The 26,523-nt window shown below is 39.6% G+C and overlaps 3 protein-coding genes across 9 annotated transcripts; 1 reads left to right on the top strand and 2 right to left on the bottom strand.

Annotated features, from left to right (window-relative positions):
- Positions 1-578: 578 nt before the first annotated feature.
- Positions 579-5,809, bottom strand: LOC113026895 (ADP-ribosylation factor 5-like). Its single transcript, XM_026176163.2, has 6 exons — positions 5,518-5,809; positions 4,799-4,879; positions 4,578-4,687; positions 2,762-2,833; positions 1,891-2,016; positions 579-1,773 (listed from the first exon to the last, which is right to left on the bottom strand). The coding sequence occupies exons 1-6, from the start codon at positions 5,582-5,584 to the stop codon at positions 1,687-1,689; spliced, it is 543 nt and encodes a 180-aa protein (XP_026031948.1). The 5' UTR covers positions 5,585-5,809; the 3' UTR covers positions 579-1,686.
- Positions 5,810-7,635: 1,826 nt separating this feature from the next.
- On the top strand, positions 7,636-13,748 carry LOC113026894 (uncharacterized). Of its 2 annotated transcripts, XM_026176162.2 has the most exons (12): positions 7,636-8,331; positions 8,456-8,499; positions 9,743-9,806; positions 9,924-10,055; positions 11,593-11,691; positions 11,766-11,815; positions 11,946-12,071; positions 12,188-12,233; positions 12,402-12,473; positions 12,571-12,724; positions 12,803-12,885; positions 12,977-13,748. In XM_026176162.2, the coding sequence occupies exons 1-12, from the start codon at positions 8,200-8,202 to the stop codon at positions 13,127-13,129; spliced, it is 1,155 nt and encodes a 384-aa protein (XP_026031947.2). In that variant the 5' UTR covers positions 7,636-8,199; the 3' UTR covers positions 13,130-13,748. The 2 variants fall into 2 exon arrangements, with proteins under 2 accessions (XP_026031947.2, XP_080160904.1); XM_080304778.1 differs by having other exon boundaries at positions 12,803-13,748.
- An 87-nt stretch (positions 13,749-13,835) lies between these two features.
- Positions 13,836-23,126, bottom strand: neto2b (neuropilin (NRP) and tolloid (TLL)-like 2b). Of its 6 annotated transcripts, none has more exons than XM_080304771.1 (12): positions 22,806-23,125; positions 21,617-22,603; positions 21,267-21,416; positions 20,679-20,927; positions 20,529-20,576; positions 20,250-20,377; positions 17,724-17,825; positions 17,338-17,464; positions 16,940-17,053; positions 16,325-16,455; positions 16,129-16,222; positions 13,836-16,040 (listed from the first exon to the last, which is right to left on the bottom strand). In XM_080304771.1, exons 2-12 carry the CDS (start codon positions 21,702-21,704, stop codon positions 15,595-15,597), a joined length of 1,677 nt encoding a protein of 558 aa, XP_080160897.1. In that variant the 5' UTR covers positions 21,705-22,603; positions 22,806-23,125; the 3' UTR covers positions 13,836-15,594. The 6 variants fall into 6 exon arrangements, with proteins under 6 accessions (XP_080160897.1, XP_080160899.1, XP_080160901.1 ...); XM_080304773.1 differs by having other exon boundaries at positions 21,617-21,973; XM_080304775.1 differs by having other exon boundaries at positions 21,617-21,673; positions 22,806-23,124.
- Positions 23,127-26,523: the final 3,397 nt, after the last annotated feature.

Genomic DNA, 26,523 nt, shown 5'->3' with positions numbered 1-26,523 from the left:
TACTAACATTTAGAAGAAATCCACATAACTAATCCTGCTTTTCTCTCCAAGTCACCATCTTATACCACTAGCAGTCAAAATGAAGGGAAACTGCATCAAGGTCACGTAGGCTGAATGTTTTACTCAAAGCATTGATAGCTATTTTCCTCCAGCTCAGTTTGTTAGTTTACAGTCAAATCGCTTCCTCACCTTTAACTCTTTAGTTACATTAGTAAACAAAATTAATTAATTAAAAGAAAATCTTGCCTGCCTGAGGGCCATTTTCAACATGCAGAAGCCGTACAGTTCGCTGTACAGATGACCTTAGGTCATACCCAAACACCAAGGAAGACGTGCTAGGAAATGTGGTGGCTTGAAAGCAAGTAATATATAAGCAAAGACAGGCAGAAGGTGAGATCCGTTTGCAAGGTCTGTCCAAGTTACAGCGCAAAACATACTGGTACTTCCGCTCAGCCTGGTTCCTGATAAAAAGATGTTGACTGATGATGAAACAAACCTGAAAGCCAAGAAAGACCTGGCCTGAAAAAACACTGACAAATTACACCGAATGTCGTCAACAATGAGCAGAGTCGGAAAAATATCTTTAAACACTAACTTTATTTGGAAAATATTGTTAGAGAATATTTTTGACAAGTGTCAACATCTTAAAGCACAAGTTGGAATGTACCCAGATAAATTGATGGGTAGGTATGGGATATGTAACACAGTATTTGTAAAACAGTACAACAGCTGAGAAACAGACAAAAGCAACAAAGAAAAAAAACAAAAAAAAACACACATGCTGCTTTACTGTGTTGCAATGACACTGGTGGTGTGTCAACACTGAAAAGATGCTTCCTTCCTCCTTTTAGTAAAAAGATTTTTTGTCGGGAGGATAGAAGATCACAAGATAAAAGAACTTAAGTTCCCTCTTTTTCCATTGTGGTTCATAAAAACAAAGTGAAAAAAGGCAAATGAGCCAAATTCGCAGATGTTCAAACAGGATAAGTTGCAGAAAGAAATCTGTCCTCACTTTGGTTTTGCTGCACCCCAGCATGCAATCCACCACATCTTATTGCATAATTTTATAAGCATAGAGAGACAAAAGCATATTAGGAGGGAGCATGACCTAACAATGTGATAAAGAAAGGATTACTCAGATTTAGACAAAGAGGGACCAGAAGGCACGATGCTCCTTTGTGGATACATGTGATTCCACACTAGTAACAAAATCACTGCAATCCTCCTGCACCTCAGACTAAAAGGCACAAGCCTTTTCAAAAATGAGTTGCCATTAGATTAAGGACACAGAGGTGAACCACAGGGCTGGGTCTAACATTCACAGTTTGTGGCCTATAAATTGTCTTTAAATAAAGTTTTTTATTTTGTCATATCCCTCCTAGTAAATGGTTGAGGAAGATAAAGTCTAAGTACAAGGAAATGATTACTGCAGATGCTGCCTAGACAGGAGCCAAGGCATTAAATGGAAATGATAAGTGGTGATAAGTAGGAACAAAAAGAGAATAGACACTAGGTCAAGAGATAATGTAACTGATAACACAATCAAAAAGAGGAGTTATTAATTTTTTCCACCAGCCTTATCCCTTGTGTGATCACTAATGCTTGAAAGTTTCTTGACTGAATGTCTGTGCCTTCAGTCCTATTTTGTGGCGTTTAGTCTCTTTCTTCTATCCAAACAGTCCTTCCTCAGTTCTTGGACAACTCTTGGGATAGCCAGTCAAGTCCTTCATATAGCCCAGTTCCCTGGGTAGCGCAGGTAGACTCAATGTGCCACTGTGGGGGTGAGATAATGTGAGATTGTAAAAAGAGCGCCAAACGTGCTTGTTTTTTGTTTTTGTGTTTTTTTTTTTCTTTCTGGTGTAAAGACTGTTTTCTACTCAAATTACTTACAGTTTTGCTGCGAAGGGCATGAAGGCCAAGTTTGTCCGTCAGCTCGCTGACCGATAAGGCGTTGGGAAGATCTTGTTTGTTTGCAAATACCAGCAAAACGGCATCTTTCAACTCGTCTTCTTGCAGCTGCAGAAACCAGATTAAAGATTTCATGTTATAGCAAAATAAACGGGGTGAAACTACTGAGTTTAGATCTTTGTGTGGCACCAATGATTCGACTTTACTGTCGTTTCAAGTCCTGATAAACTTGACTGTTATTTTTCTCTTTGACTACGGGGACCTATCGAGGCAGCAAAGTCATCTTAAATCATGATGCCACCACCTCCGTGCTTCAATTTTGGGACCACGGGTTCATGGCTCTACACCGTAAATATTGTTGCATGCTCATCTCAAACAGTACAACTCTATTTGTCCACAAACTCTATGATTATTTTGTAAAACTTTACAGTTTTACATACCTCAATCCATTTTCAATATGTAAATGGGGACAGGCTTTGGGACAGGCTTATGCACACATATACTCACATCTTTCATTTTCATGGGCTATGCCAGTAACAGTGAGGCAACACTAGAAAGTAGACACTACTTGCTTCTGGATGGCTCAGAAGAAGTAAAAATATGATGAGAAATCCATGTTTCTCCAAGGCACGGCCAAATCAATCAGCACTTCAAACTACAAACAGACTCCTACAGTAAGGAGGACAGTCATCTAACAGTAAAAAACAAACAAAAAAAACAAAAAAGGGGACAAATATTTAAGGATCAAGTACATCCTGTAAAGACTAGGTTTATGTTTTGAGTCCCTGTAAAGCATGATGGGAACAGAATTACACAGAATGAAACTGTTTTTCTTATTTAGCCAAGAACTCACCATCTTAGACAGCTCTTCTGCTGATTCAGCCACTCTTTCTCTGTCATTGCTGTCCACTACAAAGATGAGGCCCTGCACAACAAGAGAGGTTTTTGAAGTGATTACATTAGAATTTAATGTTGGTCATTTAATGAAAAGCAAATATGGTCAGTGTACTGGTATGTAGATTTTAAGATCAACTCAAACATGCCACAAGATAACAACTAAAGACATGTTCATACAGCTTTGGTGAAACTGCAATGACTTAAACTACAAGAAATATAAGACATAAAATAAAACCAGTCATTATGTATTTTGACAAATACTTTAAATGCTTTAAACATTATGGCTGCGTTGCCATCATTTAGTTTTTTTTGTTTCTTTTGCATTTCTTAGCTGCCAACTGCTACTATTGCTCAATGACACATTGTTATGCCAAACATGTGATTATGTAATCATCAGAAACATTGTATCCAACCAGATGATTACTTTGAATCCCATTAACCTGGCCTCCAGGGACACTGCGAGGAATCTCGGGAGTTGTTTGTGATCAGGACGTGTCCTTCAATGTGCCCATTAAACAAATATCTAGGACTGCTTTCTTTCACCTATGTAACGGCACTAAAATTAGAAACACCCCATCTCAGAGCAATGCTAAAAACTAGTTCGTGCTTTTATTATTTATAAATTAAACTGCTGTAATTTATTATTATCTGGTTTTTCTAAATGTTCCCTGAAAAGTCTCAAACTAATACAAAATGCTTTAACAGAAGTATTAACAGGGACAAGAACGAGAGCTCATATTTCCCACATATCGGCTTCATTGGCTCCCTATTAAGGAATTAAAGTAAAGTGGGAGGCGGAGCCTTCAGCTATTTAGCTCCTCTCCTGTGGAACCAGCTCCCAGTTTGGATTTTAGACACAGAAACCCTCTCTACTACTGAAATTAGATTTAAAACTGTCCTTTTTGATAAAGCTTACAGATAGTACTGATCAAATGACCCTAGGGCAGCGGTCCCCAACCCCCGGGCCTCGGACTGGTACCGGTCCCTGAGTCGTTTGGTACCGGGCCGCGAGAGTTGAGGCTCAGGTGTGAAATGTATGGTTTTCAGGGTTTTTATTGGTTTTCAGCATTATTTTGTTATCATTTTTATTGTTAACTCGGTTTTCCTTGGTCTTTTCACGTGTGTTATGAATAAATCTTAAAGGCCGGTCCGGCCTTTAAGGTGTCGCGGATAAATACAACAAAATAAAACTAGTACCAGTACCGAAAAAAAGAAGATTTATTCATAACACAAGTGAAAAGACCCAGGAAAACCGAGTTAACGATAAAAACGATAACAAAATAACCCTGAAAACCGATAAAAACCCTGAAAACCATACATTTCACACCTGAGCCTCAACTTTCGCGGCCCGGTACCAAACGACTCACGGGCCGGTACCGGTCCGAGGCCCGGGGGTTGGGGACCGCTGCCCTAGGGCATCCATTAATTGCGCTGCTATAGGCTCAGGCTGCTGGGAGACTGCCTCCGGTACTGCCCGTCTCACTTACACACTTCTTTTTACTTTCTCTTTCACTCCACCTCCAACTGGATGGCTTCCTTGACCAAGTGTATTTCTGACTGAGTTTTTTCTTCCTGCTGTTACCTAGCGCCTCCTCTTGAGGCTTACCTGACTGTAGGAGTTTTCTCTCTAACACTGTGTGAGCTTTACCTTCCACTATAAAGCACTTTAAAGCAACTGTTATTGAGATTTGATAAGCTTGAACTGAGCTAAATTACCTTTAGGCTATTATTCCAAAGTTGTCACAAAACTGCATGACGGTCATATTACATACCTGTGTGTTCTGGAAGTAATGCCTCCAGAGAGGCCTGATCTTGTCCTGGCCACCCACGTCCCACACGGTGAAACTGATATTTTTAAATTCTACCGTCTCCACATTAAAACCTTTACAGAAGAAGAAGAAGCTCTTAACACTGCTAAACACTGGAGGGAACCATCAAAGAACCATAACTGAACTTCAAGTTGTAAAAGGAAAACTAAAGGAAAGTCTCTCACCGATGGTTGGGATGGTAGTTACAATTTCACCCAGCTTCAGTTTGTACAAGATGGTCGTTTTTCCCGCAGCATCCAATCCAACTGCAGGGAAACAACGTGGTTTAAATACAAGTCAACATTCATATTAAAAGTGAATACAAGTCAGTGCTGAACATTGAACTGATTGCGTAACAGCGTCTTCCTCCAGTCCAGTCACTCACCAGAAGTCGACTAATATCGTGCCCTGTCACGCCATTTGCGCAAATAAACGTCATCAGGAGATAATTGCTTAATTACTCGAGTTAAACAACGTGAAAACGCCGTAACGAGTTACCGTCAAACAACGTATGTTAGCATTTTTAGTTAAAACATTTACAGCTTTAATCGTCGCACTGTTATTCTTTCAAGTGCCCATTTGCCAATGACAATAACATTTCAATAAGATTTTTCTTTTAGTATTTTAACGTAATTTCTTTTAAAATGATGCTTTTTAACAGACTTTACTACGGAACTTCTTTTAAACCACACACATAAAAAATTAAAACCCACGACGACAAAAAAATTGTTACTTTTCTCAAACAACAAAATATTAAGAACAACAATAGTTATTATAATATAATTGTCTCTTCTTTGTGCTTTTCCTCCTCTTTCTCCCCCCAAATTTTAGAAGTCTGGGAAGTGCTCTCCCACGAACGCTCATCAACAACTAGCTAACAGCGCTATCTAAAGCTAGCACTCACCCATCAAAATCCTCATCTGTTTTTTGCCAAAAAGCCGACCGAAGATGGACGAGATGGTGAGCCCCATAACTGTCCGTGGATGTTTAACTTTGTGGGAGTAGAAGTGACACAAGCCGCAGCAGGAACACACACGTAGACTGTGTTGCTTTATCTCTGATCCGCTTTTTCACCGTGATTTCCACACAGGAGCACTGCCGACTGCCACGTCCGGGCCAACGTGGAACACGCACACGTCACAAGTTTGAATCAACTTTATCAACTCAATCTCTGTAAACACCACAACTCTTTTGTACGGTGCTGCGCTTGAGGTCTGTTTGTACGGTATAAAGAGCGGTATTACACGGGATATGAGAGAGTCTTTAACCATTCAAGAAAGTTTATTTAATATAATTTAAATAATTTTTTCCTGCTCTCATATGAACAAAATGCAGAGCCCAATTCTTACCACTAGATGTCCCTGTAACACAGACGTTCAATTACTGTAATCTAATACACCGACCAGTCCTCATCCTGTGAGTGTGTGTGCATCTATAGAATATACGAATGGCAAAAACGGTTTAGGGCCCTTCTATGATCAGCATACATCCCAAAAAGCCCTTGTTGGTTTAGCACAGGGGTAACACGTTTCTTGTAGTTGGTCACCAGGTTTGCACACATCTAAAGTGGGATTTTGACTAACTCTAAATCCTTGAGGTTTGGAGACTGGTAAGCCCACTCCATTACCTTAATATGATTCCTCTTCAGCCTTTCTTGCCTTGGCAGTGTGTGTTGGACCCATCTTCAGTGTTCTCATTGAGGGAAGGTGATTCTCAGCCAAGATTTCACGATGCATGCAATGAAGTTGCCCTGTACCCTAATCAGAAAAACAGCCCCAAAGCATAATGATTCCATCTCCATGCTTGACTGTGGGGATGGTGTTCTTTGGGTCATACTCTGTATTTCTCTTCCTCCAAACACAGCAGGTTGAATTGATGCCACATAGCTTGTTTTAGGTTTCAGCTGACCACAGCAGTTTTTCCCAAGCCTTCTCTTAATCATTTAGATCAGGGGTGTCATACACAAGACACAGGGGCCAGAACTGGCCCGCCACAGACTCTAATCTGGCCCACAGACAGCAGGAGGGCATATATTTGGCACTTTTCATACTTTTTTTTTTTTTTACACCTTTTTGCACTGATAAAGACCTCCCTTATTGTCATTTGTTCTATGCCATTCATACTACATAAACAGAAATTTTGCTAGTCCAACCCACTCAAGATTTCTTGTCGACTGTGGTCCCAGCTGTCTCCAGATGATTAACAGTCTCCTTCTGTGTAATTTTGGACTGATCCACCACTTTCTGTCATGATCATCTTGACCCAATGAAGATCTTGTATGATGCTCAAGACCAAGGCTGAATGAAGGTAATTTTAAATTTCTTCCATTTCCAAATGATTGCACCAATGGTTGTCACCTTCTCACCAAGCTTCTTGGTGATGGTCTTGTTCCTCATTCCAGCCTTGTGTAGGTCTACAAATAATGTCCCTGATGTCCTGTCACAGCTCTTTGGCCTTGCTCATGGTGATGGAGATGTTGGAGTGGAAGAAACGGATTCTGTGAACAGGTGCGCTTTGCACACATAATGAGTTGCGGTCATAAGTATCTGTAACTGATTGATTGAAATCTGCATGCAACATGGGCACACAGCGAAACTGTGGGTGTCAGAACTCTGGCTACATTGTCTCAAACACTCATTTTATGTAATTTTTATGTAATTGTTTTTCTTGATTTTTACTTGATATTCTACCTCTCTCCTTTTAAAATGACACTACAATAAAAATTAGATAGTGTTCATTTCTTTAGAAATGAGCAAACCCAGAATTTCAAAAATAGATCAAATAATTATTTACCCAACTGTACTTGACAAAAGCGGTAAACAAATTAAGCACTGTGTTGACAAAATAAAAATTGAGTACAATTTTTTTTTAACTTTTAGAGAAAAAAAACTAGTGACTTTCCTGTTCTCCCAGAACTAAAAGTAAAGCAAGTCTTTACAATTTACTATAAATATACTGTGTTAGATAACAAAGTGTGAGAACAAACTGTGTTATTAAACCATGTGATACTTAAACAGGGTAGGATGTACATATTCAGGCTATGGCTTCCAGAAAAAAGAAGCAAGACACACTGATTAGTCAGCACTGCATCTTACAGAAAGTCAGTAACCCAGAATACAAGTGAAAGAAAAACGAAATAGTTAGAATATTTTTTTATTATCAGTATTCATTTTTTTTTTATTGCACATGTGTTTTCAGCTGTGGACTAAGTCAATAAGATTAGGATTTAGGTTTCCATGAAAACCTTAAAAATATTTGATCTGCTGTATGCTTTCATTTTATACTAGACTAAGACATGACACCTTTACTGAAGAATGTTAGGGATGCAAAACTTTTCTCAGACTTTCTCTATTATTTTCTTAGTTTGCAATAATCAGAAGAGGGCAAAACCTCAAACAGTACAGAGAAACTCCAGTTTCATTGTCTTACTATATCTTCTAAATGGGTCATTATCTTGGAAGGCATCAAGTAAGGCGCAAACTAATTCCACTCTACCTGGGGATTACCAAGTATTGTCACAAACACACACACGCACTGAGTCAAGCAGGCGGAGTCACAACATGTGACAAGGTGCACCTTTTTATAGATGCACTCTATACACAAAGAAGTCACATTTTCATTGGCCTGTAATGAGAGCAGGTTATGGAGCTGTGCACATGCCGAATGTGACTTTTTACTTCTCAGGATGGAGCTAAATACTTTGCTGAGTGGAGCTCAGGTAGGCACTACATTCATTGTTTTTAATGGGCTTTAATCAAATTTTTTTTTTGAAAAAAAAACAACTGTATAATAAAATCTTTTATCCTTGAAATGACTCAGGCATTTCCAAATTTTGCTTTCAGATCGATGTCCTCTCTACAGTGTACATAGTTGTACTCACTCCCAGGTACTCCTATGCACTTCCTCATATTATTATCATCATAAATATGATCATAGCAAACACAAGAAACTTTATTTTGCATGTTATTACCTTTATGACAGTTCTAATTTTTTTTAAAAATCAACTGAGACCAGCAGGGCACCATGCAGAGATTTCAGGGACTTTCTCTTTGAATTCTCTCAGTTATCTTACATAATCCATCGTCACTGTCTGATATGTTTGAGTTTTAGGTTATTTAGTGTAGATGATACCTGTAATTTAAACACTTCCTTAAAGATCAATGATACTCCTAACCCTTTGTTGAAGAGTTTTTGTGTTTCTTTTTGTTTCTTGACAAAAGCAAAGCAAGAATAAGGGAGAGAGGAACTTTTTTAATGAATTACATAGTTTGTAATTGTTGTTGTTGACATGGTGCCATATGTCTAAGACATGTGGCAACATGTCTGTTTAACCCCCCCCCCCCCCCCCCCCCAAAAAAAAAAAAGCCATCATGCTTTGTGATGTTAACCTGGATGTAGGCAAATTTAGTCTATCACTATCACTAAACTGAGATATCGTACTTTAGTCTTTTCTTGCCACTTTCTATTTCTACTCCACCTCTCAAAAGGCAAATATTGAACTTTTTTATTTATCTGCATTTATCAGCTTTAGTTACTTTATAAAATCATAAGTTCACCCATTTGCTGCAGAAAATTTAATGGGAATCATTTTGCTGATATTTTGAGTTATCTTTCATATAAAAAACAAACAACAACAAAAGATGTTGGCATTACAATTGTGACAGCTGCTGCTTTTCCTTTTCATAATTTTAACAAGTTTTAATAAATTTAAAAATCTAAGCATTACCTATATTTACCCAGAGTAGTTAAGATTAGCTATACTTTAAGTTAATACAGCAAGAAAATCCTGATCTTGCATGAGTACTAATAATAATTATATGCATTAATGCAACAGTGTCACTTTTCAGGGCTGTTGACGTCTTTTAATACTAATACTAATACTAATAGTGAGTACATTGTTACAATACTTCTTAGCTAAGTAACATTTTCATTGTAAGACTTCTGCTTGCCACAGAATGCTTGAATAATAGTGGTATTACCTGAATAAAGGGTACGAAAAGTTAATGTAACCTGAGCAGTATTCGGGTGAACTGTGGTTTGGCACAATGTTAGTTGTTCATTTCTTTTAAACTTTTCCTTCAAATGACCTGCGGTCATTTAATAGTTTACATATTTCTTATTAACGTCAGTGTGATTGGGAGTTTCTCCGTCCTGGTGGTTTCCATAGCAAGATGGCAGCATCTAAAAGAGCAGGTGAGTCTAGGTGTATGCATTACTAATGGATTATTTAATGAAATTAATTATTACTGTGCATAAGGAACTATGTAGTTTGTCAACACTGCACAAGCCTTCATGCGTACTGTTTTGCAGGTACACCTCCTGGTGCAGCTTGCTCTCGCCGACCTCCTAGCTGCTCTGATCTTGATGTCCACGAGTGTCATGAACAAAATACCGTTTGACAACAGTATAGTCATCTGCCAATACGGCCTGCCGCTGTCACTGGTGAGAAATAGTTTATTTCATTGTTTGATCAGGCTTTTACCACCGCAAATAAATCATTAACGTTTTGGTGGGGGAGTAGTTTAATCTTAAACAGGTTGGCAACGTTTAGGTGGTTTCACATTCCTTTTGGTACTTCCTGCTATAACAATCAACATTTACAGAGTAAAAAATCAGATTATTGTCAAATAATATAACGTTTTCTAAAGGCACCGAGGACATATCACGTAGTTCAAGCAGTAAAGTAAATCAAAAACACATGTTCCTTATATTGCCTCTATAAAATGACATAGTGAGCAGTTTTGCTGTGTCACGTTCCCTGTTATGCAAACATGTTCACATTCATCCCTCAGGCTGAGAGGAGGAGCTCCACATGCTTTTCATAACAGTTGTTCTCAGCATAAATTTCTAACTGGCAATGTCCATTGTGAACTCGGTTGACTAAAGTCTTTTGAGTTCTCGTTAGAATTTAGATTGATAAGCATTAAGGACAGTAGATATTGATTGTACATAAAAGCAACAGAAAAAGGAAAGAAAAGAAAAGAATGTTTTGTAGGACCAAACTCTCAAATTCCTCTAGCTCAGATTGTGGAATTCTTTCAAAATGCAGATATGGAAAATATTTAACCTTTTTAAGAGTTCAATATAAAAAAAGAAAGAAAAAAAATGAACTGAACCGGTTCCTAACTTAAGGTTACCTTATTTTGGGGTTCAGAGTCTTTATGCACTTCAACAGACTCATTAAATTCCAAATTTAGTTTACATGCTATAATATATAGACAGGGGTCCCCAACTCCAGGCCTCGAGGGCCGGGGTCCTGCAGTTTTTAGATTATCCGTGAGCCAACACAGCTGATTCAAATGGCTAAATTACCTCCTAAACATGTCTTGCAGTTGTCCAGAGCCTGGTAATGAACTAATCATTTGATTCAGGTGTGTAGACCCAGGGTGAGATCTAAACCTGCAGGACACTGGCCCTCGAGGCCTGGAGTTGGGGACCCCTGCTATAAGATAACAAACATCCACTGCAAATCCTAAAGGAGCATGGTATTAAATCATTTTTATATGGCCCTACATTTTAAAATTCAGCTAATGTAGCATCTCATTTTTATGTCTGCAGGTATGTCAGCAGAGGTTTACTGTACCTTACATTTACATTTAAATAAATAGCTGTATTTATACTTCATATCCTTCTTATACAAAGAAGCATGTTTAAAAAAAGAAAAAAATATCTCATTTCATTTTACAAGCAGCAGATGTAAAATCAAATAATAAAATGTCCTCACGTTGCTTCATAAAGATCGTCCTCGTAAAGATAAAGGTCCTCTTGCACGTTTGTCGGACACTGGTCCTAAGAATCAGCATAACCAACTGAGAAATCTTCAAGTATAAAGTTGTTCTCTGAGAACCAGAGCTCATCAGTATTCACATAAATTATATTTAACTGACATTTACTCTAAAGTAAATATTAATGCTTGGTCTAAAACTACTTTATTGGTAAAACTGTCACATTTTGCGTTGTTCTTTGTGTTTTGTTCCAGACATTTTATTTCATTTCATTCCTGCTGGTGGTCGTTTACGCCTGGAAGTCAAAGAATGCAATCCAAGGATGGAGAGAAAGACCAGCGGATGATGATCTGGTGAGGCATTCGCTGCATCTGGTGATCATAATTTGTCCAGAAGCCAGATTCACTGACATTTTCTTGTTTTGCAGAATACATGTCGAAGACCAGAAATAGTCATACCTGTGTATGCCATTGTGTGGTAAGTTTTAACCACTTTTTCAAAAAATAAATGAATTAATAAATGCTTTAGTTTTTACCTAACCCACCATATGGTATCCCATGTGTGCACAATTTAATTCTTCTTCTCTATCTTCTGCCCAATATAACAGGTTGATCCCACTTGCACTTTACTTAGCATATGTGCTCACTCCTTTCATGAAAGCTACTTTGCTGATTCCAGCTACCAGCAGCTTGCCAAATCGGGTCTCCAGTAACGATAGCACGTATTGCACCAGGTGAGCATAAAACCCAGAGATTCAGCCTCCTTCAAAATCTTTCAAAGACGTCACAGCAGTGAAATGGGTCTGTTCCCTTGTGTTTCTCACCTTTTTTGATTTTCTCTTTTTCACAGTTGTATTTTGTTCTTGCACGTCTGGAGGGAATCCTGCTCAGATGTTGTGAGTGTACAGCTGTCTTATGAAACCCTTTAACACACTTTCTTTTATCGAGGCCTCTGTTGTAGTGTGTGTGCGTATAGTCTCTGTTTAACAGAATAATAATGCTCTTTAGCATTGTTACATTTTGTATAAGCATATTTTTGATACATAATTCTCTTTTGCCCACAGGAGATAATCCATGACGTTTTCATCAGAGCTTTTCTTTTCATTGTGGTGATACCGGTGCTGGTGTCTTGCTCTGTGAGTTACTAACAATCACATTGCTGTAACATAACAAGCAAGTTTAAATACCAGTGTAATCTGATGAAACAAATGTTTTTTTCCTGTTTTGGTTCAGATTATTTACTATAAGGTTGGTAAGTGGTATGAAAGACGAGATCCGGAGGGGCTTTTTCCAGTGGAGGGAGATGGGCGTTCAAGAAGAAGAATGAAAAGAGCAATTTCTACCTCAAGGAATATGGTGACAGTCATCCTAATCTGCTGGGCACCAGGTACACAAATGCACGCACAAAGCTAGTGTAAATATCAACTTTAAGACAAAATTAAACTGATGTTTCTTCTTCTTGTAGCGCTTTTCCTCATCCTGCTATCTACCTTGTTGATGAGAACAAACGTTGAACAATACAGTTTATTTGGTGTTTATATGCTACAGGTATGTTTTAGTTACAGCTTTTCAGTGAGTAGGTTAAAATGTCCTCAGATGGCAGATTTGCAGGCTAAAATATTGCTTTTGTTTACTGCAGGCTGCCAGCGTGTCTCTACAAGGTTTCCTGAACAGCATGGTGTACGCCTGGAGAAGGCCCAACTTCACAGAGGCTGTTCTTGGAGAGAGCACACCCTTGGTGGCCTATAATCACATGCCCTTTTTTGAAGAGTCATTGAGGACCTCGTTTTAATGCTTTGGACTATAAACACATGGATGGACCATGTCGTGCTGCAATACATCATTCTGGCCTTAGGAGCCCGGTCTGCCTGCACACTTTGGACTGAAAGGAGTTTTTTTGTGGACTGAAGATGAAAAAACACCGAACAAAGTGATGAAGGAAACTCAAAGACTTTAAACAAGCTGTTGCTATATTTTCATTTACAGCTGCTGATGCTGACGTGTACTAAGTCATAGTGCAGCAGCACGTTTTCTTATCAATGAGGCCAAAAAACTGCTTGTATAGTTTTATTAAAGACTTATAAAGATGTTATTTTACAATTACAGACCTATTTGTGTTTAATTTCTATGTTATTATGTTTTACCACATTTATTTATTTTGATCAATGAAGTGCTTTTTATTCTTGACTCCTCAGCATCGTCTGTAGTACAAGGCAAAAACTGTGCTAAACATTAGACGTCATTCTTTCCAATCATAGTTACAGTAAACAGTTTTTATAAACATTTCCCAAGCCTTCTTGTCTGCCTCTGGATACTCTGAATGGTAGAAAAACTGCATGCCAACCTGCTGCTCTAATGTAAGTTATCACCTGACTTACTGTACTGCAATCTAAAAGTAAACTTGAGGTTCAGTTCTGGTCAAGCATTGTTGTTTTTTCCCCATCCCAGACATTCACCTGCAGGTGATAGATGGATATCATGAAGCATAAGCAAAAGTATTTGTAGAATATTACAGTTTTAATTTGAAAGGAATCAGCCTAACCAACTGTGACAAAGTAAAAATGTTTTTATAAATGAATTAAAAGTAGTAAAAAAACAACAACAAACAAATGATTATGGCTTTCAAACTATTTGTGGTGACTATAAGCACACAGGGCTTGTAACAATCTAAAAAAAATCAGACAAAAAAACCCAACTTAAACTTCTTTAGCTCCTTAGTGCAGATATTTTCCCAGCGTTGATCAAACTGAGAAAAGAATGAGACACACCTTTGAAGACAGGCTTAACTATTGTCACACAGAGAGTTATTATATAGCAATAATCCTACATCTCCTGTACCTTTTGACCTATTTCTCTGGAGTCATTTATTACCTGAGGTGTTCCAGATATCGTGCCTATTCATGGATGTTGAGATAAAAAAAAGATAAAAAAAAAGACTGTGTACTGGAGCTGATAATGCATATTCCCTACAAACAAGGTCAACTTATGGAAGCATATAAAACAGAGTACATTATCATGACTGACCCATTTACGTTATCTATCACTTGTTTGATCATAGCTTTTATTGTGTACAAAGTAGCCAGTGCATAGAAACTTAACTGGAAGCCTTTAATCGTGAGTTTATAAGTCTATCCTTAGAGGTCAAATGAGAATTGTATAACACTGTGTTACCAGCACACACACTAGCACTGAGAATGCACTGTCAGGCTTTTGTCTATGTCTATGCAGACAAACTATGTTGCCCCATTAATTATTGGTCCAGTGAATTTTTTTGAGGATGACAAATAAACTGCAGAGGTATGCTGACTACACCGCAAGGCTTTCCAAATGAGGTTTGTGCCAGCTACAAGGTTATGTAAGAGGTTCTGTGGGAATTTCAGAGACACTGTGTTTAAGATCACAACACATGAAAACATTGGAATACAGCATTTTAGATCCACTGTGAAACCAGGCGAACCATGTCTAACTTTCTCCATTCAAACACTTTCTTTGAGGTCAGTACTCACATGGTTTCATTTCTTATTAAATGGTTTAATTCCTAAATACCCTCCTTGCTAATTAACAGGACTATGTTGGCTTCTCCCCCACTGTGTTAAGATCTGGTAACCCATTTGTTTTTAAAGATTGTAAAAAGAAACCTAGTTTTCCGGTTTTCATAAGGTCAGGTGTGTCACTGAAGAGTGACATAATTGTAAAATTTCCAACCTGTGTACTTGTGCAACATGCCCAAAAGGGGATTGCAGAACAACCAGACTTTCCTTCAGTAAAACTAAAACCGACTTTAACTAGGAGCTGACTTTTCCTAAGTCAGAGGTGTGGAAATTACCTTTTTGTTTTTAACCAATGTAGTTTTTTCACTAATACTCAAAATGTAATCACACTTCTTCTACACACTGACTCAAAACATACTTCCACAACATCTATTCGCGTTACAGTTAAATGTATTCAACAAAATACATCAAGACAAGAACACTATACAGCTTTTTCTTTTAGTTTCACTTTTACACCAGTGTCAGAGACTTGATAACAGCTCTCTGTTTGCTGTTTCAGTATATAAGCAGATTTGGCAGTGCCTGAGGATCTTCTTGTTGCTCCTTAACAGAGCCTATGTTTTCCAGCCTTACTGAGAAGAAGGAAAGTGTACTTGCACAAGCCACTGGTTTTCTTTCTTTTTCCTTTTTCCTGTAAATTTGAAAAGCTCCTCCCTAAAGTTGAGGCAGTGTTTACCTACCCTAACGCAGATCTTGTGTTTTCTCCTCAAAAGTCCATGGACAGGGATCTTTGCTGGGCTATTTCATAGCCTCTTCGGCTTCCGCCTCTCCGCACATACACATCATACCTTCCGTCCTCCTCCTCTTCTTCCTCTTCCATTACTCTGTCCTGCCGCCCCAGAGCTCTCTCTCCCATACCATGATGGCCCTGCATTCGGCCTGATTTCATACTGGGCCAGCTCTTCTTCCTCAGACTGCTGTTGAAATCTCTTAGGGGAGGCAAGGAGTTTTGGAAGTCTACTCTGAAAGGTGGAAGCTCCATGGATCCCCTTCCCAGGCCTTGCGCCCCTAGGCTGCCTTTAATGGAGTTGATAGAGGCCAGAGAGCCACAATGGTGTTCGTGTATGCAGCGCGATCCTGACGAGGACCTCCTGAGCGCTTGTAGGGACTGGAGCTCCTCTGACAACTCCCCAAGGTCTCTTGAAGAAATCTTGTGTGAAGGACAACGTTAATAAATTAGTAGTTTTAAAACGATATAAACATGTACCAATAATATAATGTGTAAAAGCAATAAAACTGACCTTGTCTCTGAGATTAAAGAGTTCATAGTGAGGAGGGTCAAACACCTCCTGGAAGTCAGCACGAGGAAACAAGTTGTTCTTACGAACCAACACCTTTAAAATATGACAGGGAATCACTATTTTATTTGTAGTTTCTATGAGAAAAATTTAGTGGGATGATGTTAGAAGAATTCGACAACAAATTTTCTTAAATACCTTCTTACGTGGCTGCTTGACTTGCACCAGAATGGAGACAATTAGGAGTAACAGCACCACCCCCGTAGACACACAGATTATTGTCCCGTGAGTCTTTGTGATCTGGTGAAAAAGACCTTTGTTCTTTTTCTCTGGAGGATTGAAATGACGACATAAAGAGTTAAAAATATCAGAGGCTTTCAAAGGCACCGAGAGTGCATTAGTCATTTACTTGTTCCCTCCTGTGTCAACACAATTCGTATCTCTGGATGCCAGGAACAATTCAAAGCAGTTACTAAAAGCTAAGGCACTGATAAACACCCATCCCAGCACTAGAAATGCTTAAGATCCACTTATTAGCCAAAAAGCCTTGAAGGCCTTTCAGTTGGAAACGCGTCAAAACTATGAGATTGTGCTTTTCCTGCCAAGTGGAAACACATCGATATTAACTGTTCTGTAGTTGCTGCAGCCGGTGTGTGTGTTTCATAATGATCCTCAAGGAGACTCAATGTGACACAACAAAGGCAGACATGACATCCATCATTTCACAAAGCATGACAGAATTACACAGCATAACACATCACAGCAGACCAAAGAAAGCATTTCTGCCAAAAGGCTTCAGCAGAATCGAGGTACCTTTGCAGTTGCTTTCGTCCCAAGGAAAGACACAGTTTTGTATGCCGTTGCACACCAGAGAAGTGTTGATGCACATGTTAGTGTGGCAAAAGAACGCACCGCTCATACAGGGTGCTAAAACACAAACACAAGTGTATATGAAGTATGTGTACAACCTGACAAAGCATCGAAAGCTACAAGCAGAAAGAATGTGGCATGTCCTTATCAGAGATCCAACTATAAAATGCTTATCAGAACTATTATTATTTCCTATTGCTAAGACGTACTATATAAGGTGCAGTGATTAAAAGTAACCACCAAAATATGCACCGTATCTTTAATACATGTACTTTCCCATCGCAGCTGAAAAAGCAAAATGCTGGGCAGGGGGGAAAGAATAATCTGAAGGAGACACTCACGGTCAGCAAAAGATGTGAACAGCATCCGGAAGCGGCTGAGACGGCTTGTCTCATCAGCCCACATCCTCACTACTCCCACACCAGTGTCCAGCATGATGTCATTAGCTACTGTACTACAAAACTTGGCCTGCAAGAAACCACACACCACTTTCTTTTATGGATGTTGATGTGCGGACTCAATGAGGCCAAGGTCTGTAGAACAGTTGCTACATATTTGTGATTTAAATATGGCATTAAAAAGGAGCATGTATGGCAAAGAAAGAAAGATAAATCCTGTAGCAGAAGAAGAACCTCAGACCTGAAAGCATAGTGCAATGTAATGCGCAACAAACTTAGTGCGTCAGGCAGAGACAGAGTAATATTTATGATGTTATGCAAAGAATTACCTTTAGATCCTCAATGGCATTACTGCCATCATAAACAGCCACAAAGTTCTTCTTACATTCATTGGAGTTTTCCATCTGGTATTCCAAAAATCGCAGGTAAATCTGGAATGAGTAATGGAGAGGGAAACAGTGTACACTTTTCATTTTTCACACACAACCTGATTCCAAAAAAGTCGGGATGCTGTATAAAAAAGGAATCCAATGATTTGTAAATCCCATAAACATGAAAAACAAGTCAACTGTTTAAACTGGGAACAATATTCCTGCCATTTCCATAGAGGTTGGGGTCTACCACACCAGGCAAGACCCCAGCTGCATGCTGGAGCTAGCAGGCAAGGACATACGTGGAACGCTATCACCAAGTGGCTGTTGTAGTCTACAGGGCCTGGAAGTGGCCTGGAAGTCCTGAGGTCAAAATGAGATATGCCCCCTAGGGAGGTTGAGGATGACCGAGCTAAGATCCTGTGGGACTTCCAGATGCAGGCAGACAAACTGGTGATGGCTAACCAACCAGACATAGTAGTGACAGCTGTAGTGATAGATGTAGCTCTATCGAGTGATAACAACATCAGGAAAAAGGTACGCGAGAAGCTCGAGAAGTACCACGGGCTGAGAGAGGAGCTCAAGAAGACGTGAAGGGTGAAGGCAACAGTGGTACCCCCATACGGGACGAGTGCCTCCAGCAGATCTCAGGAACAACATCTGAGATCTCTGTCCAAAAGATCGCCGTCCTAGGAAGCGCAGGATCAGCTGCTGGACTTTTAGGAGAGGAATGTTGTTCTGTTCATGCCTGATGTAGGATTCTAGCTGCTCAGCAGTCCTGGGCATTCTTTGTTGTAGCTTTTGCTTAATGATTCAAATGTTTTGATTTAATGAAAAGTCTCTGCTGCAGACAGGCCGGTTTGGCATCCGAGAAATTCTGCTACAAAGCTATGATGTTGACATATGCGTGCAGTACATTTAGTTTTGTCTTGCTGAAATATAGAAGGCCTTATCTGAAAAAGATATCATATACATGGTACCTGTACAGCCACTTCCATAGGTACTACTTCACTTCCATCAAAGATTCATGCTTTTTAAGTCTGCGCTCATAACAAGACAGATGGTCCCTCTCCTCCTTAGTCCAGAGAAAGCAGCGCCCAAGTTTTCCAAAAAAATAGTTTGAAATTTTGATTTGCCAAACTGTGTTCACAGACAGTGATTTTGGAGCTCATGCAGTTATTTACGTGGCGGACTCACACCTGTTTTTGATGCAGTGCCATCTGAGAGCCTGAAGATTATGGGCATCTGTCATGTTCCAGAGTTTGAGCCTTATTAACTGAATACTATTATTTTATGGTTCTTAGTTGACTGTTAAACTTGATCTTTATGTATCTTGGGCCTTTCAGTTTATTTTCTGGTTTGGGTCGATTTAGCATAGTTGTTTCATGTTTATTTTCCTGGCTTTACCTTCATGTCTTTGTCAAATATGAGTGTGCTAAGGTCTTATCTCTGTGGTAGGTATGTGACTTCCTTTTTTTGTGTTTTATTTCTAGTTTCACTTCTGTTGTCTCTAATTTGTCTTTAGCTGTTTCTCATTTCCTACCTCTTCCCAACCCTCATGATTAGCCTTTAGTGTGTCAGCTTGTATAGACAGGCTTAGTGACTCCCTTTGTCTCTGTCTGTATGTTAATGTTTCTCTCCCTGTGTGTTCCCAACTTTCAGTTGCCTTCTTAATGGACTTTAGCATTTTTGGTTCTTGCTACATCGAGGTCTGCCTGTCAGAGTCTGCATTTGGATCCTCAATCTGCTAAACTATGACAGCATCCAATTCTGGCTTTCAGCTTTGTCCCTTGCACAGAGATTTCTCCAAATTCTCTCAATCTTTTGAAAATGCACTGTAGATGGTGAAATATTTAAACTCTTTACCATTTAACATGTTCTCTTGTAAATAACATACAGCATGAGATTTGCAAAGCATTGCATTCCCTTCCTATTTACATTTCACAGCTTTTTACAACATGGGTTTGTAATTCAGCTAGTTTCTGTTTGCCAACAGAAGACAGTTGAATCATCACTGATATAAATCATTTTGACTCAGCTTTACTGCAGATGTACTTAAGCTGACTGTCAGATTATCGATGCACATGTTTATTATTTATATGCATAAGCTGCAGATTAGTAGTTGCTTGATATAAAAAAAAAAGATGCTTGGGATGCTTTGTTTTTCAAATAAAGTAAAGAATATAGAAAAATACATCACAGCAGATATGGAGAGGGTGAAGGGTGAAAGCAGAAAGCAAAATAAGCTGCAGGCTGCAGACTCATCTTTCATTCCACTGTACTGTTTGTCATTTTGTTCCCAATGAATTATATCCCCTCTCCTTAAATTCATTTTGTTGAGAAGAAATATTTCTCCTTTCCTTTATTTTCCTTTCCTTTCTGCTTTTCCTTTTTAAAACTTTCAGTTATCACTCAGTTGAAAACGCAGAAATGGAGAACTGGATGTATAAATGCAAATTTAACGATGTCATTTCAATATCTTACCCTGTTCTTTGTTGGGGCACGTATAGTCCAGATGCAATCCACTGCCTGGTCTGGCTTCACTTTGGACTCTTCGTCCACCTGACTTGAACGGATTACACCGTCAGCTCCAGACAGCTCAAACTGACAATCTGACCCAGAGACGACAGTTGGCAAGAAACAAAGTGGAAGCAAAAAGGAGGACATGTGATCAGATGGAAAGTAACAACTTTATTTCACATGGCAGTCTAAAGATGTACACCTGGAGCTGCATGGGTTTTCTTATACATGCTGTTGCACTACCTGGGATGGGGTTTAAAAGTCCTCCCACATGCAGATGAAATTCAGGATCTTCGGGGTGAGAAATAAGAAGAGCACAGAATCACTGGTCCGGAAAGGCTATTTGTTTTTGAGCAGTGTGAAAATGGTACATCCACTCTGCATTTTAGTCACCTGCAGCAAAGCTGTACTGGACCTGGAAGCCAGTCCCCTCCAGCTCTTCATCACTGAAGAAGCGGATCCACATGAAGCGTCCGCTCGACAGGATGAGTCCAGGACTGGCTGATCCGCAGAAGCGATTGATGAGCGGGGAGAAACTAAAGGGACCGTCCCGCACTTCGATGTGGTCGAAGCGACATTCGAACGACGCCTCGATGTGGAAGACTTCGTCAAACATCAGCTCTATTCTCTGGCGAGGCAGGGCTGGGGAACAATTGGCACTCTTTTACTGTCAGAGCCGATTCAGGAATACAAAACGCTATAAAAACGGCAACAAGAAAGACACGTTTGCTCCTTTCAGATGCTACTCTGTCTCATATGTTCTTTATATATCATTACTGGTTGAGAAGTTAATGAACGATACATTAAAATAACACAGTTTTGTCTTTAATGACAAAAGAGGAAAATGAGGCATTGTACATAATAGGTTTTATATGTGTCGATGGCATCGGATTCCCGCAGAGCCAATCCGAGCCAATACAAGAATATGTCCCAATATCTGAACTGTTTTTCAGCTTGGGCTGTGTGCTTCTCATCAGTTACCTTCCAGCACATAGAGGCACTCCTTGTTTGGAGGGTACGTATTTGGGTAGTTTGGGGAACTGAAAGTGCCGCCATCAGTGGTTCGTACCCAGTTTCCACAGTGACGCGCTCGTAGAGAAGGGTTAACTGCTTTCGACCCTGCACCTGAATCTGCACATTATGAAAACCAAGCAACACAAGGCATTCAAACCTACAAAAAATTATCCGGGTAAAAGCTGCTGACATCTAAAATGCAGTTATGGACACAATTGTGTAATAAATAAATAAATACATCGCAAATTAAAGAAGAATATGGAAATGTATAAAGGAGTCCATTTGTCAAAGGAGCAGAATAAAGATTGCAATCTTACCTTTAATCTTTTGCACCAGTGCAAATCCCCCCTCAATGAATAGGAGAAATATCCAGACTGTACAGAAGTCAACAGTGTGTGAAATCATAGTAAGGAGAGGTACAATCAAGGAATAAAGGAAACGAGAGCTTAGCAGGATTTCTTTGTCTGTGCTTTATGTTTCAGTACACTCAGCAGAATCCTTGAATGTATATTAAAGGCAAGGGTGTGGGGTTCAAAGCTTGGGAGTGAGAGAACAAGCTGCTTCTACCATCTGCTTCCTTAACTCTTACTCTTATCTTTGCATCCTCTTTTTTTTCGTCAAGATTTATGCTGGGTGAGAGGACTGCTGTCTGCCAAGAAGCTGTTCAAGGACACCTAATGGTAAATATGCATTAAAAAAAGAAAAAAAAAGTTTCATGAAATCATATCTTGCACCACATTTGTACCTATTACATAAAATGTGACCCAAATAAATCATCTTGCCCAGGGGCACCAGTCTGCTTAGAACTTGCTTTGAGTTTTCACCAAAGTGGCATGTTGGCATGTTGCTGCACATCCAGGGACAAAAAGCAAAACAAAAATGACAGTTATGATATAGGCTGTGGACGTTCGTGCTGCATGTTCTGTCTGTCACAGCTTGTGACCTGGGAAACAGGCAGATTTATAACTTCGTACTCTGTTTTCAATTCATTATTGTTGTAGAATAAGGTAAATAAGATGTGTGGCTCACTGCCATGCTGCATGTAAAATTTACTTGCAGCCCTTCTTCTGAGAACATATTAAGTGGGTGCAGAAGAGGAACAGAGGCAGCAACAGCAGCCCAAATCCTCCACTCGCCCAGGCACTGAGCCACCACACGCTGACGCAAAAGGGGAAAAACGGATTTCCTACTTTTTTTTAAAGAAAAATCCGTGTTGCTTATTTTTCTTACTTTTTTGGAGTAACTGCACCGAGCAAGTGTGGGGAGCTGTTACTTCAGCACCACGAATCGATGCACAAGAGAAACTTTCAAAACAAAGAAAAAAAAAACGATTTCTTTGCACAAAGTAACTACACAAACATGTCAGAAAACAGCCAAGAAAAAACCCCTAAAAACCAGATTTGAGACACCCGCGTTTCTAACAACTCTCTCTTTCCCCCTCAGACATTTAAGTAAATAAATACGCGATCTGCTCTAAAGTGCGAAAATATGGATGATTTCTCTTACCTGCGTACATCCTCGCCGCTGAGCTCCTTTTTATGAGCTTTTCTGTTTTCAAACTTGTCCCTCACATCCCCTGTTTATGTCAGTAGTACGGATTACCGCACGTTAAAACTACTGATTTAGAAAATCCGAACTTTCATCCTTGTCGTGTTGGTCAAACTGAGAGCGACTCAGGTGCGAAAAAGAGCAGATTAACTTCTGATTCGTCATCAGAATCAGAAGTTTGCACAGTTTTCCTGCCCAGCTCGGTGTATGAGACTCAGCCTCAAACAAACGGATGATCAGTCTGCAGCTGCTCGCGGTTTAAAGATTGAGCTCAGTTGGCGCTAGACTTTAGGGGAAAGCTGATTGCGCATGTGCCTCATCAGTTATGAGTATTGGTGATATGATAAACCTCCAGTCGCCCGTTTGGCATGGGGATGAATTAAATTGGGATTTCCCATTTTTCAAATTTTAATTAGCTGATACTGGCTGCCGCACTCACTCTCCCAGACAGACAGACAGTCACGCGCGCGCGCGCGCACACACACACACACACACACACACACACACACACACACACACACACACGGCGGGGGGACCGTGCCAAAAAGCCCACTGAGCATAAGTCTGTCGGTGCATTGCTGTGAATTCCTATTCAGAGCAGAGAGCATGGACACATTGGCTCTAGCCTTCTCATTTTTCACCAAGGACACTCATCACCTAAAGCCCCAAAAAGCTGGCTATAGAGCCAGAGAGAGATGGAAATGGAAGCCAAGTGTAGGTGGGATAGAGATTTTCCTTTGATGTGTTAGCTTTTAAGACAAAAACGACTCACCACATCCACTGGAGGATTTGTACTGTATCTTATAGGTGAATGTGCTTGCTTTAAATCAGAAGCTTGTCACAAGAAGTGGGACATTTGCCAGTTCTCCCTTCAGTTGATCAGTTGTATCAAAACCTTCCTACTTGTTTTTCACATTCAATGCATGTTTACAACCAATCAAAGAAGCAGACAAATCTGAATATATTAAGTTGTTATACCATTTATGAATACTTTTGATCTGATAGTGGAGGATATTCCTCAGACTTTCCTTTAGAAGCTACAGGGAAATTTCTTTAAGTAAAAAGATAAGTACTATCAAGAGTTCAAAGTACTTCTACTTGTTACAAGTAATAACATATAAGAGTATACGTTTTAAATATGTATTTAATCGTTGGATTGATATTGCTTATTTAATAACATTCAAGCTGAATTAATGTAATTTTAGCTTTTTTAATCAACGTGGGAAAACTATTATGGTAAAAAGTTAATAGTATAAAAAAGCCTCAGTTTACTATATAACTACAAGTGCTATACAAACCCAATCACACAAAAGAAAGTGAGACAGTGTATAAAATATGAATAAAAAAAGAACTCAGTGATCCGCAAATCTTATTAACCTGTATCTTATTCACAGTAGGCCATAGAAAACCTATCAAATCTTTAAACTGAGAAAAAGCAAGTGAAGTTTATTTGTAAAGCGCCTTTTGCAGACACAAGACAAGTCACAAAGCACAATCAAAATAATACGATTAATCAAAATCAGTTACTAACAATAAAAATCTTAACAGAAAGCTGTTAAATAATAACTGCTTTTTAACAGCAGGAGACTATTCCAAAGTCTAGGTAGTAGAGATTAGGAAGCTAATCTACAACAGATTAAAAACACGCCGACACGCTTCAAAAAACACGCTTCAAACCACAGAGCAACACAAACCAAAGACAATCCTTATTTATTAGGTGGGTAAGAAAGTCAGCAGGAGATAAAAGCTCGCTCACACAGCATGTGGACTCTCACAAAGCTGCATCCTCTGGGCTTGTGTTTGAAAACAACACTTTCCCCTGTGACTGATTATAAAGTGAAGGTGTTGTCTCTGAGTTGCGTGAATCGTTTATTATCGGCGTGTGTTCGGTTGGGAAAGAGAGCTTAAACTCCACCTCAGCCTGAGCCATGTGAAGTCTGAACTCAAAGTGTCCACGCAAACCTGCTGTTACACACACAGCCAGTCCTCTGGTCCTCTGCCTGCTGCTCGTTCACTGAGACGCATGCAAAACAAGTACACATACAGGTACACTTTCACCACACATCAAGGGTATTCAAATCCACATCCGTTACCATAGCAACCAGACTTTAGTCTTGGCTGCTTCTTCTGAGGTAATCAGACACCTAGACAGCAGAGGTTTGAGGGGGTTTGACAGAGACGGGGATCAAAGTGGAACAAAAGGTGTGCTGCTGCTCCAAGAGGCGAAAAGTACTGTTGATTTTTATTCCCCTGCTTTGAACTTTCTGAATAGAAAAGTAGAACAAAACACAAGTTGGCATGTTTTTCTTGTTTCAAAGTGTTTCTTATTTTTCAAACATTAGGAAGGAAGGAAGGAAGGAAGGAAGGAAGGAAGGAAGGAAGGAAGGAAGCAGGGATCTGTTCTTTAGTACACTGCTGAAAAAAATAAAGGAATACTTTAAAAACATCACATTTCCATAGGAAAAATCACATATATATTGATATGGAATTAAAGGATGCCACAGAAATGGATGAAAATGAAAACGATCAACCTACATACATATGAGTTCAAAAACACCCTGAAAGTGAAAAAGTGATGCACCAGGCTAGTCACAGCAAATAAAAATGTTACTCAGTAGTTGGTATGGCCCCCATGTGCTTGTATGCATGCCTGATAATGTCAGTGCTCCTAATGAGACAACAGATGGTGTCTTGGGGGAACACCTCCCAGATGTGGACCGGGGCGTCGCTGAGCTCCTGGACAGTTTGAGATGCAACCTGGTGGTGTCGGACGTAGCGAAACATAATGTCCCAGAGATGTTCTGTTGGATTTAGGTCAGGCAAACGAGGAGACCAGTCAATGGTATAGATTCCTTTAGATGCACAATGTTCTCCACAGCTTTTTCAGACCATTTCACAGCTGTCACATGTGTTCAGGGTGAACCTGTTCTCATCTGTGAAAAGCACACGGCAGCAGTTATGTACCTGCCAATTTTGGCAAATATGACAAATACCAATGGGGGTCCTGACGCCCCCAACTAGAGGATATCAGGCTCACAGGTCAACCTTAATGAAGTCTGCTTCTGATTGCTTAGTCAGAAACATTCACTCCAGTGGCCTGCTGGAGGTTGTTTTTGTAGGGCTCAGGCAGAAAGACAATGTGCTAGAAGACCATGCTACATATTGATCCTAGTGGAGTTGGTCTGCCTGTGCAACGTCTGAATATCTATATTCCATGTGGATTGAATGGCATGACAACAGTCATAGCACCCTCTGAACAGCTGTAGAGTAAGATTAGATAAAGTCCAGCTGGAATTTTGACATTTTTTGTAACACCGCAGTGTTTTGGCAATTAGATGCAAAACTGCAAACACTGAAAAAGACACACAAAAGAGGATAATGAATTCTAAATTGTTCATTTGCAGGGCCGCGAGTTTTAATTAGCATTTTGACTAAAGTCTCAACGAGGCAAGTGATTGCTCTTATGCGCATGTGATTACAGAGGAAATTAGCATCTTCAATTTGCAGAGTACACGGATGAGTGAGCCAGGTGAGTTGGTGAAATCAACTTTAGCTCATTTAGCCTTTCTTTTCTCATTAGGAAAACGCACAAGCCCATGCACAATTTTGCAGTTTTATTAATCTGAATGAGCTGTCATGAACAGGTTCAACTTTAAGGTCATGCATCACACACAAG

This window comes from Astatotilapia calliptera, chromosome 7, assembly GCF_964374335.1.
Source record: "Astatotilapia calliptera chromosome 7, fAstCal68.1, whole genome shotgun sequence".
Classification (NCBI taxonomy): domain Eukaryota; kingdom Metazoa; phylum Chordata; class Actinopteri; order Cichliformes; family Cichlidae; genus Astatotilapia; species Astatotilapia calliptera.
The sequence above is the reverse complement of the archived record's forward strand: the minus strand, read 5'-3'. Positions and strand labels throughout refer to the sequence as shown.